General features: G+C 35.1%; 1 protein-coding gene across 7 annotated transcripts in view; it reads right to left on the bottom strand.

Annotated features, from left to right (window-relative positions):
• MAGI2 (membrane associated guanylate kinase, WW and PDZ domain containing 2) overlaps positions 1 to 20,765 on the bottom strand; it is a 1,346,145-nt gene that overhangs the window by 968,114 nt on the left and 357,266 nt on the right. For all 7 annotated transcript variants that reach the window (XM_082691818.1, XM_082691817.1, XM_082691819.1 and 4 more), the window contains exon 2: positions 5,657 to 5,773. In XM_082691818.1, the coding sequence (XP_082547944.1) occupies positions 5,657 to 5,773 (117 nt within the window). The remainder of the gene's footprint in view (positions 1 to 5,656; positions 5,774 to 20,765) is intronic.

Here is a 20,765-nt window from a genome sequence, read left to right as displayed (position 1 = left end):
GTGTTCCTTTATTCAAAAACTAGTGTCTAGTGGTGTCAAATGGATAAATCAATACAATCACTTCTAATGTTTTTTGACTTTCCATTTATGCAACTTTTTGAGCCATTTCTCTCCTGTAGAGTGCTCTGTCAACCAAGCCAATGAACGTTAATCTGACCAGGAAAGATGCATTCATTTTGCTCATTAGGAAAAAGAAAAAGGAAAATGTATTGTACTTTCATGTATATGATGGAAAACTAGACCTTACTATTCTCAGTGATAAGGGGCAGAGAGAAAACCTAATACAGTTTTCTATATAAAGTAATAACATATTTTTAAACACTTACCACTCAGGCATACATCTGAATGAGTAAATGAAGAGAAAGAAGCCTTTCAAGTATTTGCTACTGCTCAGAAGCTTTTGAAATTTTTCTTTTGAGCTAGCTTTCCAGGGAAGTGTGTAAAACTCTCAAGAAATTTAGTTTCATTTGTTTACAGATTTCCTTCTACTTTGTTCCACAATGCTAATAATCATACTTATTCTCTAATAACCTTATTCTAAACGTTTAGCATCAAATACAATTAGGCTATTTTAAAAAAATAAAATTCATTTTCAAAGAACAAAAATCTGGCAACTTGATTCAGAAATAATTTCAGAAGAACATGATTAATATTCTAAAATCAGCTTTAAAAGGAGCTTCTAAATCAATGATTCTTATTTGAAGTAATAAGGCTAAGGTTGAAACAGACATATAATATACATCTGTTGCAGTATGTTGGTTTAAAATTCAGTTGGATCTGGTATCTCCAGTTCTATGCCTGCATGTCTACCTATAATTCAACCTACCATCCCAGCACATGAACCTATACTGCTTAAAGAAATCATGAATAGTTAATTATGTTCTTGATCACCTTCAACTCACAGAATTTCACATCATTGGAAGAAAAAAAATATATATATATATATAGTTTTTGTAGTTTAACACATAGGTTGATATCACTCTCTTTTCTTATTACATGCTTAGAACTATACTTTCATGATGAAAATTACAAGTAACTGGAAAGATTCACTCATGCCCACAAAAACATATTGCCTTGTTGAATATTAACAAATATTTTTTATAAGCTTTAAAAGTACTGATGTGTCTTAAGAATTAAAATTATTTTCCTCTAGCCAGTATACTAGAAAATTTTGCTCTACTTTAAAACTTAAAAAAAAATTCAGACTTTTAAATAAATATATGTTCAACAGCTTCTCTCCATTAGTCCTCTCTGATCATTGTCCTATACAACTATGGGAATGGGATGTTGACCCCTTGCATATCTATACCTTTCAGCATGTTGGTAACTGCTCTTCTTAAAAGGAAGCAGTTCCCATAACTCTTAAAGACCCTGCTTCTATCTGCTTCTCTATGAAAGATAATTTAAGATAACAGAAAATTTAAAATAATTTTATTCTTGATATCGCTTCTTTTAAATATGATGTAGGTTATGCTAACTTTAAGTGCTTAAATATGTAGAAACATCATTGTGAGTTACACCTCAATCAGCTCTTCCATAAATGCAATTTCTTTCATATCTTAAATCTATGTTTTTCATTTTATCACATTTTATGGAATAGTTTTAGACCTTTGGTTTTATTGATTTTTGTCTTTTACTTGGTATACACTGGTATTTCTTTTGGCTTCCAATAAATTTAAAATATTTCCCAATAAAACCATCTCACCAAATGATAAAGTATGAACTTGGGAAAGAAGTTTAATTTTAACTACCTTCCATTTCATTTTGAAACTTTTAAAATTGGTCATTGAAGTTCTTCATGGCATCTAGTATAATGGGAAAAAGCATCTAAAATTTATATCGCGTTCATACCTGCCTTGAAAATTAATTTGTGTCTTTAATAAATATTAAGGATAGAAAAGACCAGAATTTATCAGTAAATGAAAGTGGTTATTTTTTTCTCATAGTTAAGAAGCACAGCCAATTTAACTGTGGTTGGTTAGATTCACGAGTTAACTAAATGCAACCTTTAGGCTCAGTAGAATATTCAAGCCAAAACACTCTGTTTTTACTTTTTAAACACTTGAAAATTAATCCAATATTTTTATGTATTAATTCCATTAAGTTATTTTATATATTTTTGAATCTATATTACCCAAAGAACAACATATGCTGCCTTAACTTTGTATACTTAACATGTTACAGTGAAATGATTTTGTCTAATCTCTCAATAGATGCTGCTAATTTAGTGTTTCTGAAATTGTCTTTTGTGTACTATTAAGGTAATTGAAAATCATATTTGATGGAGGTTCTGAACTCTTCTGAGTTCTTTATCTGTATACTTTTCCTAGTTAGTCTTTATCACATTCTAGATTATTATAACAGAAATGTCTCATCATTATTAATCCATATCTCCTGAAGTTCTATTACATAAAAATCCTATATAGCCTGAAATCTAAGAGTAGAAAATTCATTTACTGTATGCATTTTTAAAAAAATCAACTTTTACTTTAGGACACTTTAAGACTTTTACCACCCCCTCCCAGTCCCAATAAATCATACAACTAAATTAAAAGACACATATTTAGGTCCAAATTGAGGACTTCAATGGATATAAATCATATGATTGGCTTATGTTTTAGCAAAAATATCAAGAGTTAGTTCCTAAGGATCTTTTCTCCCTAATTTAATTCTAAAGAACGTAGAACTAATCTAACAGAAGCCTCCGTGTGCATATGCAGGTGTGTGGAGGCTCATGTCACCACATGCCCAACCATCCTATTTCTGTGACCAAGTCCTGCCTTCCATGACTACAGACACGGCTTCAAAAAAATGTATCTTTGAAGAATTAGGCCCCGAGATAAGATTCTGGGAAAACAAAATGAAAAGACTAAATGCAGTCAACTGTTTATGGGGCAGGGAACAGACTGATGGAATTTCATATTATCTATAGTTAAGGCCCAGTAGAGATCTGAGATGACCACCTCCCTCTCCCACTCAGTTTGGAAATCCATCAGCAGCCAAACCCAGATTCCTTTTGGAAAGGGGTATAGAAGCCAAACTGGCCACATCTGAATTTGGCTGAGTGTACAGGGGTGTGTGAGGCGAGGGTGTCCCTGGAGCTCTCAGCCCAGAACCCTCTCTTATTCACTAGACACCAAGGAAATCTGACTCCAAGACTGTTCCTTTCCTCTCAGACATAGTTACTGGTGGTGGAGTAACATGGTAGTTCTCAGAATTACTTAGTTGAGCCTTGCCTTGCAAAAACAGCTAAGCCATCCTTACGTAGTTACAAGTTGACTACATTTTTTTTTCATGGAGTTATCCAGCACCTATTCCGAGTGCCATTAATAGTTTACACAAGAGGCATACATTTTAATGCATGCATTTATAAGAGCAATAATGCACACTTAAATAATACCTTTTCTTTTCAGGGTGCTGGGTTCATGAAAACCAATGAGAATTTTCTGACCAAAGAAAATAGGTAACAAATGTTACTCCATACTCAAGGTCAATAGATAGGCTGGACACACATATGAGTTTCTAAATAAAGCCATGATTTTTCACAGGACTGACACATTTTTGTTGCATACTCTGAACATGTCTGAACATTTTATTAAAAGATATACTGAGTGAATATTGTAGATTATCCAAGTACAATTTATCAGTACAAAAGTGATTATAAGATCGTATAAATCAGACTGATTTTTATCTTAGATATTTCTTCACTTTTATGCAAAGTTAAGAGTACTCTTAATGAGTAGTATTACTGGAATTGGCTATTAGGAGTGGTGGCTACAAATCCAAAGAATAATTGTTTGATTTTAATATTTAGATTCATTGAATTTTTAATCATCTACTTTATAGGAGCTATTCAAGGACTTCTAATTGAATTTATGACCTTGTACTGAAATCATATCACAAAACTCTTTATGTTTACTCATATAAGCCTAGTTATTTTACCCTTATATTTATTTTTCCTTCGTAGTATTTCTTTGGTACTCTAAAGAGAGATGACTTATTTAAGAAGTTAATTAACTAATGCAAAATTTACTCCTATTATCTTCATATTTAATTAAGACTTTTTATTTATGTCATCGCCTTAGCAAAGACTACAAGTTATTCCTGAATGTCAGGCTCTTATCTATTTCCCTCAGCTTTTAAACATAATAAAGTGCCTGGATTCTTTATTCAGTATTTCAGATCTCCTTTCTTTCATGTCACAAAAGATAAATGCACATGGCTGCACTGACAACATCACAGCTTTGAAATGCGTCCACCCGTTACCTTATAAATAGTTCAGTCACTTACTTTAATCCATCTTCTTCTGGCCATCACTCTAATGTCAAACTTACAAGTTTAAGAATGCACTTTTCTCAACTTCTAACTTTAAAGCAAGAGCCCAACAGTCTATTCACTTCACTAACACAAACAGACAGAGGTAGCATTTGGACTGACAAGATGTCAATCAGTAAGCATTCTCATTTAAGAATACATGATAGTGGGGCCCTGACATTTTTATTTTGATGAACATTACGTGTTAACAATGACAAAAGTTTACCCCTCCTGAGATGTGCATAGGTGAAAAGGGCAGGGAGCTGACTTTCCATTTTACTTCTCTCTGTGTTTTAAACATATATATATATATATATATATATATATATATATATATATATACATAACATAGTATAATCATCCATGATCCATAGCTTTTACATAGTTCTTGTAGTTCAATATCCTCTCCCTGCAAATATATACACACTTTTTTTTATTTATTTATGCTAGCCAAATTTTTCTTTCTTTAATATCAACTTTCTCGAGCCAATAACTTTGAGTTTAATAAAATTCAAAAAAGAACTAAAACAAAAGGGATACACTCAACACCCACAGAGTTTCTGGAGATTGTAAAATCTCTGGGGGTCATGAAACATGAAGGAAATGGATTTTGATCTCGGATCTGATTTGGAAAGTCCTTGAACTGTCCTAAAGTTAACAGAAGATTATTAAATAACATGAAACAAGTACTAAAAAGTTGATGCATGAATTTTTTCATTTGACCAAGTCCTCTCTTTTGAAGGATCAACTGCTCATAATCGAGGATTGTTGTTTTGTGGACTTCTATAGGTTGCATATAAGAAATTTGTACTCAATACTCAATGTTATCACTTTCTAAGAATTATAGAACATTTAGCTTTACTTTTCCATGCATTTCTTTTCACTTGCAAGGTTTCCCTGCTGCAAACCAGAGATGAGGTTGGGAGTTAGTGTGTAGATTCCATTTACAAAATATCTGTTTCAGCTAATGGCCTTAATTTGCATTCTCCTGTCTCCCAGCATGGTGTTCTACCGCAATCATGATTCATTCTAAATCATCAGCATCCTGGTCTAGAATTAATATTTCTCAATACTTAGGTAAGAAGTAAGATAAAGTTTTGTAGCTTGAAAATCACAAGTCCCTTCTGGCTACAACATCACCATAAACCACACAATGATAGCTATAAGTTTTTTCATTTAAAAATTCCATACCTCAAAAAAAGTCCATATCTCAAATCAATTTTGTCCCAAAATCCATCATAAAAAAATCAATGCAATTTAACTTTCTTAAAGAAAAATAATGTATATATAACTGGTTATCTATTTTTTAACATAGGAAGACAACATCGCCTGTTGTACTCACATGGCACCGTGCGGAGGTAGAGGTTGTCACGGATGATTTGCTGCAGTTCGTGGTCCACAGAACCCTTCTGAAATCGTAAGTTGAGGTAGTGACGAAGATCCTTATCGACAATTCCTCCTAGAATGATAAAGTTTCTTAATGAAGGATGTTGGAAAATATTTTAAGTATGGAATTTGATTCTGTCAGAAATATAGTCATGAACCCATTTAAAGATTTATTTATTTGTTTGAAAGAGAGTGAGAGAAAGAAAGAGAACATGGTGGTGGAGGGGGAAGGACAGAGGGAGAGAAAGTCTTACGTAGCCTCCATGCTGAGCACAGAGCCTGAGGTTGGGGCTCAATCCCTCCACCTGCAATTATCAACTGAGCCAAAACCAAGAGTTGAGTGCTCAACCAACTCCACCACCTAGGTGCCCCTCATGAACCCACTGGGTTTCTTGGGACGCCTGGGTGGCTCAGTCGGTTAAGCTGCTGCCTTTGGCTCAGGTCATGGGACCTGGGTGGCTCAGTTGGTCCTTGGGATAACTGGATGGCTCAGTCGGTTAAGCTGCTGCCTTCAGCTCAGATCATGATCCCAGCATCCTGGTATCAAGTCCAGCATCGGGCTCTTTGCTCAACAGGGAGCCTGCTTCCCTCTCTGTCTCTGCCTGCCACTCTGCTTGCTTGTTGCATTCTTTCTCTCTCTCTCTCTAACAAATAAATAAATAAATACATAAATAAAATCTTAAAAAGAAAAAACCTTTATCTCCTTGATAATAAAAACATTTACTGAGATAATAATTGTCAGTGTTCTACAATGCATTCTTTAAACTATTTTTCATTTAGAATGTAGTCTATATTATGGCAAAAGATATGTGTTACTCCTGAAATAACAATGAAATGTCTCATTGCATGGCTGAAAAAGAACATCCCCCCGCCCCAGATCCATTGTCCCTTTCCCCCCAGGCTCTGGCAGGCATCATTCTACTTTCTGTCTCTATGAATTTGACTACTGTAGGTATATCATATAAGTGGAATCATATAATACTCGCCCTTTAGTGACTGGCTTATTTCAAAATAACCTTGTATGTCTTCAAGGTTTGAGAATATTTTTAAGTTATTCAAAGTCACTATGTATCTTTAAATAAGTGGCATCATATGAAAAGCTAAAAGAAAAAAACCTTATATAAATATTAATACTTTCTCCCTTTATATAAAAAATCAAAATAATTTGCTATGTGCAGATATTTTTAACTTGGGACAAAGTTTGGAAAAATTTAGATTTTTTTTATCTAAAAAATTATTTATTATTATTTTTTATTATGTTTTATTATTATAGTTGTTTTTTATTATTTAATTTTTAAAAAAATTTAAAATTTAAAATATTTTATTATTTTTTATTTTTTTATTATTATAGTAGTTTTTTATTATTATTAATGTTATTATTACAGAAATAATTTTAAGCCTATTTGCCATTATACTTTAATGAAAAATAAACTGAGCTATAGGTGAGAAAACTTACATTGTACATCTATCAATGACTAATTTCATACCTAAAGGTAATTATTCTAAGTTATTATTATTTTTTTTTTATTTAAGTAGGTTCCACATCCAGCATATAGACCAATGCAATGCTTGAATTCATGACCCTGAGATCAAAACGTGAGCTGATATTAAGAATTGGATCCTGGGGTGCCTGGGTGGCTCAGTGGGTTAAGGCCTCTGCCTTTGGCTCAGGTCATGATCTCAGGGTCCTGGGATCAAGCCCCACATCGTGCTCTCTGTTCGGCAGGGAACCTGCTTCCCCCTCCCTCTCTCTCTGCCTGCCTCTCTGCCTACTTGTGATTGTGATCTCTGTCTGTCAAATAAATAAATATAATCTTAAAAAAAAAAAAAAAGAATTGGCTCCTTAACCTACCGAGCCACAAAGATGCTCCATTGATATTAAATTATGAAGATGATTTCTTATTCTTATTTTTATTCTTATACTTAAAAGAAATCGAAATACCTACAAAAATATAAATAAAAATCCCTGAAACAGTTACCTTTTATCTTTTCAATCATATTAAGCAACTGAGCCAACACAAAAAATTATAGACTAGACTACGAAATCTGTAATAATCATATAAATCACAGTATCTTCAAGTCCTTTTGAATCCCCAAATTATAATTTATCCATGTATTTGCACCACCATGACCATGTAAAAATAGCATTCTGTGGGTGTGCATATATGCAACACAAACAACCTCTTACACAAACAGTAAATATATTTTCAAACTACATATTGACACATTTTTGAAATTTCTGACTCCATTGTTTCAGTTGTCTCCTAACCTGTTGGCAGTCTCAGTAAGATGCCATAAGAAATAGTACCTTTTTTTTTTTAAGATTTTATTTATTTATTTATTTGAGGGAGAATGAGTGAGAGAGAGATGAGAGAGGAGAAGGTCAGAGGGAGAAGCAGACTCCCCAACGAGATGGGAGCCTGATGCGGGACTCGATCCTGGAAGTCCGGGATCATGACCTGAGCTGAAGGCAGTTGCCCAACCAACTGAGCCACCCAGTACTAAGAAATAGTACTTTTAACTGAATTGACTATCACAATTCTTACTCTCCAAACACCGTTTCTCATATATTTGAGCAAATAATCAGAATCTATTTTTCTTCTACACAATATGATATGATAGCAGAAAATAAATGACATCAAAGTAAAACATAATGCTTATTGAATGCACATAAATACTATATCCAGAATGCTTGCACATATAATTTTCCAAATTCAAAACAATTTCCTTAGTCAAAGGAGAGCAGTCAGATAGGAAAGTCACTTAAAACTAATATCGCACTTATCAACAATTACCTATTATTTATACTTCCAAACATCCTGCATTTCCATGTAGCTTGGACCTCCTGACACCTCTCTGAAGTAGTTAACAATTAGAAATCCTGAAATTCTGTTTCTCTCCGTTGGTCTTTTCCAGTCAACAGATCATGTCTACCCTTGCTGCTAATTCATTACAGCCATAGAGCAACCATCATGCCTGTCTGTTCCCTGCTGTCATTTCTGCAAGGCTCTAAGTATACAGGTCCTTCAGCAACTGAACTCCAGCTTTCTTCTCTTTTCCTCTCTAATATGTGGGACATGCCAAGTGATGAGATGCTTTCTGGCAGCCCGAGAAAATGCTAACTATAGAAGAACAGATGTAGTCTGTCCACTAAAGTAAGCTAGAATCACTCACCTAATGTAACATGGATAAGCTCACATTTTGTCATCCAGGGTGATTCTTGTCCCTGAAAATGGATTATCAGTTGAAACCATTATTTTTTAACTGCAAAAATACTACATTAGCCCTCTCAAATTTTGGCCTACTTAAGGAAACAATAAGAAAAGGCTATCTATTCATTAAGTGACTACTCCACCCCCCCCCACCATGGAATTATCTGCTGAAGTTTCTGAGAATTATTTAAAAATGTCTTCCATTAATTAAAATGAAAGGCATAAATGATTACAATTATTTTGGAAGGACTTCTCAACTCATATTTCATAAATACTTTACTTTTCTTCATAATGTATCATAGCATCTTTCAAGTAAGGCAATTTTATTTATCCTTGTTATGGTGAATTCTGCTACTTGCCTACCAGCATTCTTTCCACTATCCTTTTTTTTTTAATTAAGAAGCCTGACTTAGTTTCAGGCCCAAACATGCTCTGCTCTAGGATATGGATCACAGTGATCTGAAATAGTTCTAAGATCTAGCTCCTCACCTTCTTACCTGCCCCTTCAGTCTTCCATTAAGACCTCACACAGAAGAAGGGTATTTCTTATTCACTGAACTAGACTGGATATCTGACATGGAGTAGTCACATTCTGACCATAAAGTGACTTGCACAAGGGAAAAATCCAACACGCTTAGGAGATTGAAGTAGAGGTTAGAAACAACCTACGTCCCTGACAGTTTCGATGAGCACCTAAAATAATATCAGAAACTGCATAACAAGATTTCTTGTTATATGAGAAAAAGTATATATTTATTTTCTGAAACTATTATGGTTTTCTGTTACCTGCAACTCTACATGATCCCAGTCGATATGCTTTATATATAACTATTATATATATATATATATATATATATATATATATATAAAACTGTTTTATATACATATATATTTATAGAGTATGTATACACAGACTCACACACAAACACACTTAAAGGCACATTTTTCCTTAATTAGCCATGTAAATTAGAGAAGAATTAAGCAACAGGCAGTGGGGCCAAGATTGAGCTGAAAAATAGCTCCTGGGTCTCAAGACTACCTGATTTCAGGTATTTAAGTTAACATTTTAAACAATTCCACAAGGTGAAGTGTTCAGTAAATATTATCTACTATTAAAATAACCGAATAATCCACCACATTATTTTCCATAGTTATAATTTTTGGTTGTGTTGTTATTTTTTGTCTGTGGCATTTCTGTTTTGTCACTTGTTAGTGATACCTAGATTTGTTGGCTTATCAGATGCCAACCCAATCATTCCATCAAGCAGAGCACCTGCCACTGCCAATGTCTTAGCCACTGTACTCTGCCCTTAAAAACCCCAGTGGGCTCTTACTATTCTACCTTAAAAATTATGAGCTATTTCACTTAACTGTGAGTTTTTAGCCACTTATTTTATAAAATAAAATAATTAAAAGATATAATACTTTCCCAAATAACATATCTGTCCATGAGAGATCTGGGAAGGATTTGAAGCCAATGATTCTGCTTCTAAAGATCATGTACTTGACTTTCATAATCTATAGCCTGAAGACCAAAATTCTGAGTCCGAAGTAGTCAAGTCCTTTCTCAACATGACCCCAAACACGTTTTTGAACCTGGCATTGAAGGATAACTTAAGAGCTCTTAAGACAGAACTTGATTCAAACTCTTCATATTACAAATGAAGAAAGCAAAGCTCTCACAAATTACCCAACATGGGGTTCAGAGCAAAGATGGGAGGAGGACTGGGAGAATCATCAGAGAAGCAACTCCCATGGATTTTGTGGGAAAAAACTCCAAATGTTACTATTGGGAAATGGTATGCATCTCTATGGTTTCTACAGTTTTCAGAAATGCCCCCAATACAACCACTTTATCTCTTTTACTACTTGAACGCCGAGTAGAAGAGTCTACTTGGTTCAGGTGGAGAGAAACTCCTTGGTATACTTCCGAAGACAAATTGTCAATCCTAAGCCTTGTAGCTAAAGCCAGTTGCTTTTCTAAGGCTGAGGGAGAAATACACCAGGCTTTCCAATGTTTGTGTCTGGAATCTGATTGCAACTACCTAACAAGTGTAGTCCCATCCCTCATTAGTGGGGATGGCTATTAGCTCCAACTTTCTCTTCCTTGAATCAAGTACTTCAGCAATCCGCTTGCTCCTTATAAGTTGAGAAGAGCAATTTACTGGTTGGGATGGTGCAGGGTACATAGAAGAGGAAGATGAAGATGGCCCTCAAGTCAAAGTCTGGCTCATCCAATGTCATCTATTCATCCTATGCTTCAGCCAATCAGGCTACTCTAACATTCTGTTGACCTGAGTTGTCTTTTCTTCTCTTTACCTCAGTGTTTTGTTTTTATGTTTTCGTTTTTCCATTCATACTCCAGCAGGAGTGAGCATTTGATTTTTGTCTTTCTTTCTGCTTTATATTTTGTAATCATTTTTGTGCTTTATGTTGAACTACTTTCTTTTGGTAACAGCACTTTGATTTCTTTCTTTCTTTTTTTTTTTTTTTTTTTTTTTTTTGAGTGGCTATATTTCTCTCATTCTCTATAAATATGATTAGACTCTTGGTCAATCTGCCTTGCTCTTGTGTAGCCAATCAAAGTTTCTCTTCCAAGAGTTGGCCTTTATCAGTGGAGTGACCCAAGAATGTGAATGCATCCTGAAAGTGGCACCCTGAAGAATCTACCCATCATATTTGCCTCCTGGACACATAAAGCTGCTCTTTTTTCTAACCAGCTTTGTTCATTTCCCCGTTGTTATTTTCAAATGGAGAAACTTCATAGATAAGAATGCCTTCTGTTTGATATTCCCAGTTGAAATCATATCCATCCTTCAGCTTAAAATTATCCTTCCCTTGGCTTTCCTTGTGATCTTTTGGCCTTCACTTCCTCTGAAGTTCCATATCCTGGCCACATTCCCTAAGCATTCTGCACATTCTAACAGGCCAAACAATGAAAAGTGTGTCGACTCTAAGTTGTATATTAAACTGTAAGCTTCCCAGGACAGGGAACTCCCTAGTCATTTTATATCTTCTCTCCTCTCCTCACTTTAGTCTCGAAAGTAATGCCTTCTGAAAACAGGAGGCCCCATAATGTTTACTGAATAAATAAATCACAAAGACTGTAGTGGAAAGAATGCTAGACTGCAGATTAGGAAACTGAGTTTCAATTTCCACTCCAACACTTAATTCATTGAGTGGCCTTTCATTTCTGGGTCTCATTTTTCTCACTGTAAAAGGTGGGTGTCTTGTCATTTGGGGCTTCTTGAACAGAATACCATTTAACTGAGTGGCTTAAACAACAGGTATTTATTTTTTACAATTCTGGATGCTAAGTCCAAGATCAAGAAGCTGGCAGTTTGGGTACCTGGTGAGGGTACTCTTCCTGATCTGCAAGTGACCATCTTCTCCTTGTATCCTCACATGGCTGATAGAAAACTCATCTCTCTAATGTTCTTGTAAAGTTACTTAACTCATTAATGAGAGCTCCACCTTATAACCTAACTACTTCTCAAAGGTCCCACTTCCAAATACTATCACATTAGAGGTTAGAATTTCAATATGTGAGTTTTGGAGGAGACCAAGATTCAGTCCATAACAGTATGTGTAGAACCAAATAAGGTCTCCACTAGATTTCAATTCTATGCTTCCATATAAAATGTTTGGGGATTTTTTTGGGTAATCAGATAATCACATTAATTTCATTAGGTATTTATAACCTCAGACCACAAGTTATCCCTAGTCTATAAGAAATAAAGCCATGGATAATCTCCCTAGGATACTGTTTTATAATTTTCTGAATTGTCCAGAAAGGTAAGAACATCAACAGACAATTGATTTCATACACTGTCTTTGTCAAATAAGCAGTAAAATAAAATTTCTGTCTAAGTAGTAGACAGAAAGCTGTCTATAGGAAACTGGAAGATGAAATAGTTTTATCCGTATCTATTAAGCTATGCCTGTGACTAATCACAAATTTATTTCATCTCACTTTATTGGGTGGTGGGGAAGTCAGGGAATAGACAGTAGGAAATGATTATAAGGCTATGTTGCTATGTTCCTTTTCTAAAAATAGTTTCTGCTTGGCTTACCTCAAAAATGGAGAAATAAATCACAAGAAAGTTGATTGATTTTGTGAAGATCCACAGCCACAAAATAGGTGACAGACATATCTAATCAAGTCTACCTGAGCAGGCTCCAACCCCTTTTTAGGTGGAAAATTGTATCTTTGGTTTCTGATGATCTAGAGGCCCATCTCATTTTCAGGCAGCTAGAGAACTGCACCAAATCACTGGGTGCATTTGATCTATTCTGGCCATTCTATAAATTGTGACCCAGTAAAACTGTTCTTCCCCCAATAATTCTCCTTTGTCTATTTTAAATAGGAGCACACATAGAAGGCCCATGGTAACTCACTGTAGATGAATTAATCTGGTTAATTGCTTTTTCATAGCTAGAAACATTTAGGTGTATGAAAAATTTGTATCCCTTCCATATTTTACTCATAATACTAGAGAGTACAGTCAATCCTTTTTATCATACCTTAATATCCTTGTGTGTTTTCTTCAAATTTTAGTAGCATTACATATTTTGTATAAGAAATGTAATAATATTTTTACCATTGTATGTTACAGACTTCTTTTCCTGGTCAAGCAGAGAAAGACAACTATCATATGATCTCCCTGATATGAGGAAGTGGTGATGCAACATGGGGGCTTAAGTGGGTAGGAGAAGAATCAATGAAACAAGATGGGATTGGGAGTGAGACAAACCATAAGTGACTCTTAATCTCACAAAACAAACTGAGGGTTGCTGGGGGGAGGGGTTTTGGGAGAAGGGGGTGGGATTATGGACATTGGGGAGGGTATGTGCTTTGGTGAGTGCTGTGAAGTGTGTAAACCTGGTGATTCACAGACCTGTACCCCTGGGGATAAAAATATATGTTTATAAAAAATAAAAAATTAAAAAAAAAGAAATGTAATAATAAAAGAGTCAACAAAATATATTAAGCAGTTGCACATCATTAGGAGATTCAAAACTAGAGAGAATAATTGCTGTTTCAGAGAAAATGACAGAGATAAATGCAAGTAGTTTATAATATTCTCTAGCTCTATTGAAAATGGCTTTTTATCACTTTCTTCCCCCTACTACTGCACAGATGGGATATTAATATTGAGTTTCATTTTTCATTGTTAGCCTTGGCCTCAAAGTAAATGTTCTTATAGTTATGATTATAGGTTCCCATAGAGAAGAAGAAGTGAATATTTGGTACATGTCTGGCATTGTGCTAAGTGCTGTACAAGCATTACCCCAAATTTTACAATCAAGAAATGTAAAGTACAGGCACATAGTCGAAACCACTCATGTGTATCTAAATTTTCTACAATATTTCAAGGTGGCTAATTCAGTGTAGGAATAGGGTATTTTCTATTAATTTCTTTGGCTCACCTAACTATTAAACACTAGATATTCTTTATAAAAAGGATGCCACAACAAATTAAACATAGATAAAAGAACATATGGCCAAAAAGTAATCTGACCTGAATTCAATCTATTTTTTTTTAAATCAGAGATTATATCACTATAAGTTTAAAGTGAAAAAAAACACAATCTATTAGGATAGTTATGAATGGATTTGAAATCTTTAATTAAAGGTTTATAAAGTGCAACAACACTCAAAGGTTTCTATGTAAAATTACTAAGGCTGAGGAAAAAACTATTGTCCAAAATATCTGCATAATTCACCAGGAAATTCTTTCTTCACTTGGGGTCTTGGTTGCTTTTTAAACTATTTGTCCAAATTTAAGCATAAATTTTTTAAAAATGTAAAGATAAAAATATCACAATTCCTTTTCTTGGAAAATCCAAGCATTTACCCATATTAATGTTTTTAAAGATGTTATTTATTTATTTGACAGAGAGAGACACAGTAAGAGAGGGAGAACAAGCAGATAGAATTGGAGAGGGAGAAGCAGGCTTCATGCTAGCAGGAAGCCTGATGCAGGGATTGATCCCAGGGCCCCTGGATCATGATCTGAGCTGAAGGCAGATGCTTAACAACTGAGCCACCTAGGTGCCCCTACCCACATTAATTTTTAAAAGCATACAACAAATTGCTTACTTATTGAAAGCGAACATGTGAATGATATTCAAACAATGAATGTCCAAGTTAGTTTCATTTTATATTAGCAAGCTATTATCCTCAAATCAAGTGAAAAATTATATTTTTAAAGAGGTGATATTGTGAGTAAAATTGATGAGTATTATCAGGAATAGATCTGTAAACATATGACATTATCTCATGTTTTCAGAACTATAGTACAAGGTCAGTCATCCCACTTAATTTTTTGCTAACCTGCTGCAACTTAAAACGCCCAGATGACCTGGGAGAATTGATGGTCTACTCCAAATGTCTTCATGCTGGAAAGTGCCATGACATGGACCACACTGCCGAAACTGACTTAAAAAAAAAAAAAAAAAATCACAGCTTTATTTATGAGCCCATTTTACTGTGACAATACAAAGAAATTCCCTGACAAACCTGGTTCCAAAGAACAGACTAATATATCCTCTATAGGCTGTGTCATGATGGGCCAGGACTAATGAAGTTATAAGAATTCTAGGCACATGATTTGAATTGCTACAGGCTGACTTCGAATAATGAGGAATGTGTTCCAAAAGTTTATTTGGAATGCAGGATTTTTTTTTCCCCATAGAAATAATGTAGCCTATTATAATTATGTCTTTGGCCCATCTATAAGTCTTTTAAATTAATTAGGCACCTGAAATACATTATTCATGGTATATTGGAAACACATAATTGTTACAATTGCCATATATAACAATGCTTCCTGGGAGGTGGGGGCAGGAGGATAAGAGTTATAGTTCCAAGTTAGGCTGACAGGTTATAAAAATTCAAAACACATCTTTCAAGGAGAATTCAAATGGAACACTCAGCTCCAAGACCCTGGTGGGGATTCTTGCTGATACCCTTAAAGATTCCTCAGGGCAACGATGGCTTAGGAATAGGTAGAGGAGGGAGGAGCCTGCTGGGAGGACAATTGCATATACCCTTGTATAAATGCTTATGAGACTGTGAGCATCCTGCTGATGTATTTCCTCACAGCCCTGCTCACCCTAAACTCTTTTTCTTCAGAGTTGCTCAGGCCGCAGTTTATTCTGAGGTCTTGCTGGCCTTCATTCGTGTTACCATCATCTATCTACTTGATCTGATTTCATTATAAAATGGGCTGTAATCTCTTCCCCGATTTCCTATTTTAGAAACAAACACAAAATCATTATGAAATATCCTGGGCATTCTTAAAAATGATAACGGCTCAGGTCATGATCTCAGGGTTGTGAGATTGAGTCCCTTATCAGGCTCCATGCTGGGTGTGGAGCCTGCGTAAGATTCTCTCCCTCCATCCCTCTCCCAGTCCAAAAAAAAAAAAAAAAAACCCTTTATTACTCATAAAATCATGAAAAACAGATCTGAAATGCTTTTCCCTACAAAAATTTGCAAGCCCCTAGCCATTTTGTCTACCCATCCCCCTCCTGTGTGTAATACCTAAGGATCACATACATAGTGTACATTATAAACATAGTATAGACCCTGTAGGAAAGACAAGGTCAGTGGATAATAGTGGGAAATTGATGGTTACAGAGCCTGGAAAGTATTTTCAGACTGCATAAGGATCTAAACTCACCTAACTCAGTTAAATGTGTCATTTGAGGAATAGGATGCGCATTTGTGTGCGAGTATGCATAGATGCATGTTAGGAAAGCAGAAGTGGGTGGATGATAAGAAGTAAGAAAATAGCCACTGGGGACTCTGACAGTGGAGGCAGAGTAAGGAAGGACATAGAGGGAAGATTTCGTTACCATTCTTGTGCCCCAAGGTTGTTACTACTTTCACCACTGAAAATCAAGGCCCTGATCTGAGTCAGGAAAGAAATGAGAAGCAGGAGATGGGTTTGAGGGACTAAACCCAAATGATATCTGAGGAAATCATATCAGTGGAAAGGGAAGTGGGAGGAAACAAAACTCTCAAGCAGTGGAAGATGGGAGAGAAAACCATGCCTATTACCAAATGGCCAACATCACTGTGCCTCCCTCAAGTAGCTAAAACAGAAGTGTATGAATCAAGCAATAAGTAGAGTCAAAGGCCCTGAAAATGAGTTATATTATAATGGACTTTTACTGAATTATAAAATTACTTCCTCCAACTAGAGTTTTAGGGGCTATTTATACACTTGCCTGGCATAGTGCTATAGATTAGTAAATTCAATTATCCATACCTGAAGGCTATCAATTAAAATTTCCAAAAAATTCATTTTTAGACATCTGGGGCCGTATTGCCTGTAGAATTATAGGGGACACTGAGCCAGCAATAGGAAAAAAAAAAGAACATATAATTCACCAAAGGCATTGTTGATTGCTTTCTATCCCCTGATTACTTGTAAAATTGTGCATGATTTTTTAACTGATAAAAAGATATTTAGAGGTTGCCATCTTAAGCAACTCCAGCTCATGCCTTGAATTGTTTGTAATAAAAACCTACTGAAAATATCTCTTTGAAGTAAACTTTCATTTTTACCAAAGTACTATTACTTATTCTTAATAATTTTTTATGAAAATGTTATGTGACTGTTTACCTAAAAATATACTTTGAAATCAAGAAAAAAATGTAAAGGCTGTAAGCTTCATAGGAAATTAGTGTTTACTGCTTTAGGAAAGAAATAACAGCAGAGGAGAAAAAAAATCTGATACGAGGGGAAATACATATATGCTGCCTGATTTCACATTTTGGGGTGTTATTAAAGGGTTGGTTGTATTTTTTTTTTAAGATTTTATTTATTTGACAGAGAGAAATCACAAGTAGATGGAGAGGCAGGCAGAGAGAGAGAGGGAAGCAGGCTCCCCGCTGAGCAGAGAGCCCGATGCGGGACTCGATTCCAGGACCCTGAGATCATGACCTGAGCCGAAGGCAGCGGCTCAACCCACTGAGCCACCCAGGTGCCCCCAAAGGGTTGGTTGTATTAAAAGGAGCTGAAGGTAAGTACTTTTTGTGGCTAGGCGCAAGAAACAGTTATGCTGCCCACTTACATTAATCACAGAGCATCACCATTATATTATGAAAATCAGAGGATAGTAGGAATAAATGTTGCTATTCTTCATTTGCAACAAACTTCATTTTCCTGCCTAGTGCAATTTTTGATCTTTAAACCCTAGCACAATTGATTAGTACTCAATAAATATTAGTTGAATTTCATTCCTGCTCAAGTGATGACTTAAGTGATTTTGTAGTATTAATAAATGTTCCAAATATATGAATGCAACAATACATAGTCAGTATGATTTACAGAAATTCAGAAATTCTTCCGGTCATAAAAGAGGGATTTCTCATTATTATAGGTTTCTTTTTTGGACTGATACTCTGAGCTATTCGGTAGGTCATAAAAGTGGCTTTTATTTAGTTAACCCTGTGGTGCACATATCTCATTTGAATGAAAGTTTTACTTTCTTTTGTCAAATAATCACCCCTATAATTTGAGAGATAATTTTGTCTCGAAAGTAAGTATAAAAAACAAATATTTTTTAGTATGTTTATTTTATGTTTTAGGAAGTATGTGACCAAGAATCCTTAATATTATCTGGGAAAATACTAATGTTGGTTGTTTAGCCGCATACTTTCATTATATACTCCTTAAAAGCATACCACAGCAAAGAATGACAATGATTTTAAGTCTCCATTCTGCATAATAATTTTTACAAAACAGTACAATAATTTCTAGCTTTTGATGAGTAAGTAACACTTTTTAAAAAAAGGTTTGTTCATTTATTTGAGAGAGAGCGTGTGTGCAGGTGCATTGCAGGGATAGGGGGTGCAGAAGGAGAAAATCTCAAGCAGACTCCCCCGAACATAGAATCTGACCCGTCTGGATCTCGGTACCATGAGATCATGATCTGAGCTGAAATCAAGAGTAGGATACTTAACCGCCTGAGACACCCAGGCACCCCTGATGAGTAAGACTTTTAAAGGTAATATCTAATGGCTAACTCTTGAAAAATCTGGAGGAATGCCTAGAATTTTCATTACCTTGAAAATAAAGTATCCATTGACCTGAGAATTATCTTTTTTTTAGTAATATCAACATGGCAGTTATTAATTTTGTTAATAGTAAAGGTATTTGAAATAATTCATTAAAGAAGCCTGATTTTAAAAATAATTTACTAAAGATAGGGTTTATTTTTGACCAAAACCCCACCATTTTAAATAAAGACCCTCTCCAATGTTCAGTCTTCATTGATTTTGAAGCTATCATTATACTTGACTTGAAATATTTACACTTTTTTTGATTCTAGGTTCAAGTCAGGTAATTCTGTTTTGCAGTGAGAGGGGACATCATTTAAGGACTAATTTTTAATTCAAAATTTGTATTGTAAAATACAGAATGTGAAGTCTAGAATAATAAAATTAGATTAAAGTTTCATTCACTCAATGTTAATTAACTACAATAATATTATTATTCTTTCTGTGTGTAGAATGTTATTTATTTCAAAGATTTTTAGTATTTATCATTGCATTTGTCCAACATAAGAACTGTAAATGGCAAATAGAAGTAGTGTTTTAATTTACAAGTGATTAAAGCATTTCAGAGATTAATTGACTTGGCTAAACATACAACAAAACTGCAACATTTCCTGAGATTTCTTCATTCTGTGCCAAACAATATCTCTGCCATGCTAGAAATAAGCAACTACAAGGAAGAAGAGTGCACACACAAGAGACCATATCCCCAAAGGAGATCTATCAGAATTATGTGGTTATTTTACATATGAATCATATGCCATGTCTGAGGATGAGCCAGTCCTGCTGAGAGAAGTATGTCATATCTTCCATGGTCCTGGGCCCAAAGAAAGCTCTGAAGCTCTGCTTTAAGTTCAGACTATAGATTTTCATACAAAATGCTGACCTTAATTTTTTTAAAGGTTTTATTATTTATGTGAGAGGGAGAGTGCAAGAGAGAGAGCAGGAGCCAGGGGTGGGATGGGGTGGGGAGGGAGAAGCAGGTTTCTTGCTGGGCAAGAAACCCAATACAGGGCTGAATGCCAGGACCTTGGGATCATGACTTGAGCCAAAGGTAGATGCTTAACTGAGCCACCCACATGCCCCAAATTCTTTTTTTTTTTCTCTCTTAAGACTTATTTATTTATTTGAGAGAAAGAGAGGCAGAGAGAGAGAGTGAATATACAGTGTACAAGCAAGAGTGGAGGGAGGGGCAGGGGAAAAGACTCTGAAGCAAAGTCCCTACTGAGCCCCAACATGGAGCTTGATTGGATCCCAGGACTCTGAGATCATGACCTGAACCAAAATCAAGAGTCCCACTAACCCACCCAGCCACTCGTTGAGCTTAATTCTTGAGAAAACAAAACACGAATGGGCAAGAATTGTTGACTGAAATGATGTGGATCTGGACAAGGAAGAATCAAAGATGCACCAAGATTTCCAGCTGAATGAGAAAATGATAGCAACATTGACAGAGAATAGATTGCTGGGACAAGAAGATACTTTGCTTTGCTTGTAGGGGTATGGTAATGTGACAGACCATGTGGAATCAATTACATGTTGGGTGAAAGAACAAACAAGGAGGTAAAAGGAGACAGAATCTACTGATGTGAGTGGTATTATGGCATATCCTTCTCAAACAATTGATCTTATGTTCCACTTAAAATCAGTCAATAGTGAAGACACTAGAACAAAAATCCCAGAATTCTCTTTGAAAATAAAGTTCCCCCAAACCTCTTTTAGGATAATGCTTTTCAATTTATATGACTTGGATTATTTATATACAACACTGCAGGATAATT

This window comes from Mustela nivalis, assembly GCF_964662115.1.
Source record: "Mustela nivalis genome assembly, chromosome: 12".
Taxonomy (NCBI): Eukaryota; Metazoa; Chordata; class Mammalia; order Carnivora; family Mustelidae; genus Mustela; species Mustela nivalis.
The sequence above is the reverse complement of the archived record's forward strand: the minus strand, read 5'-3'. Positions and strand labels throughout refer to the sequence as shown.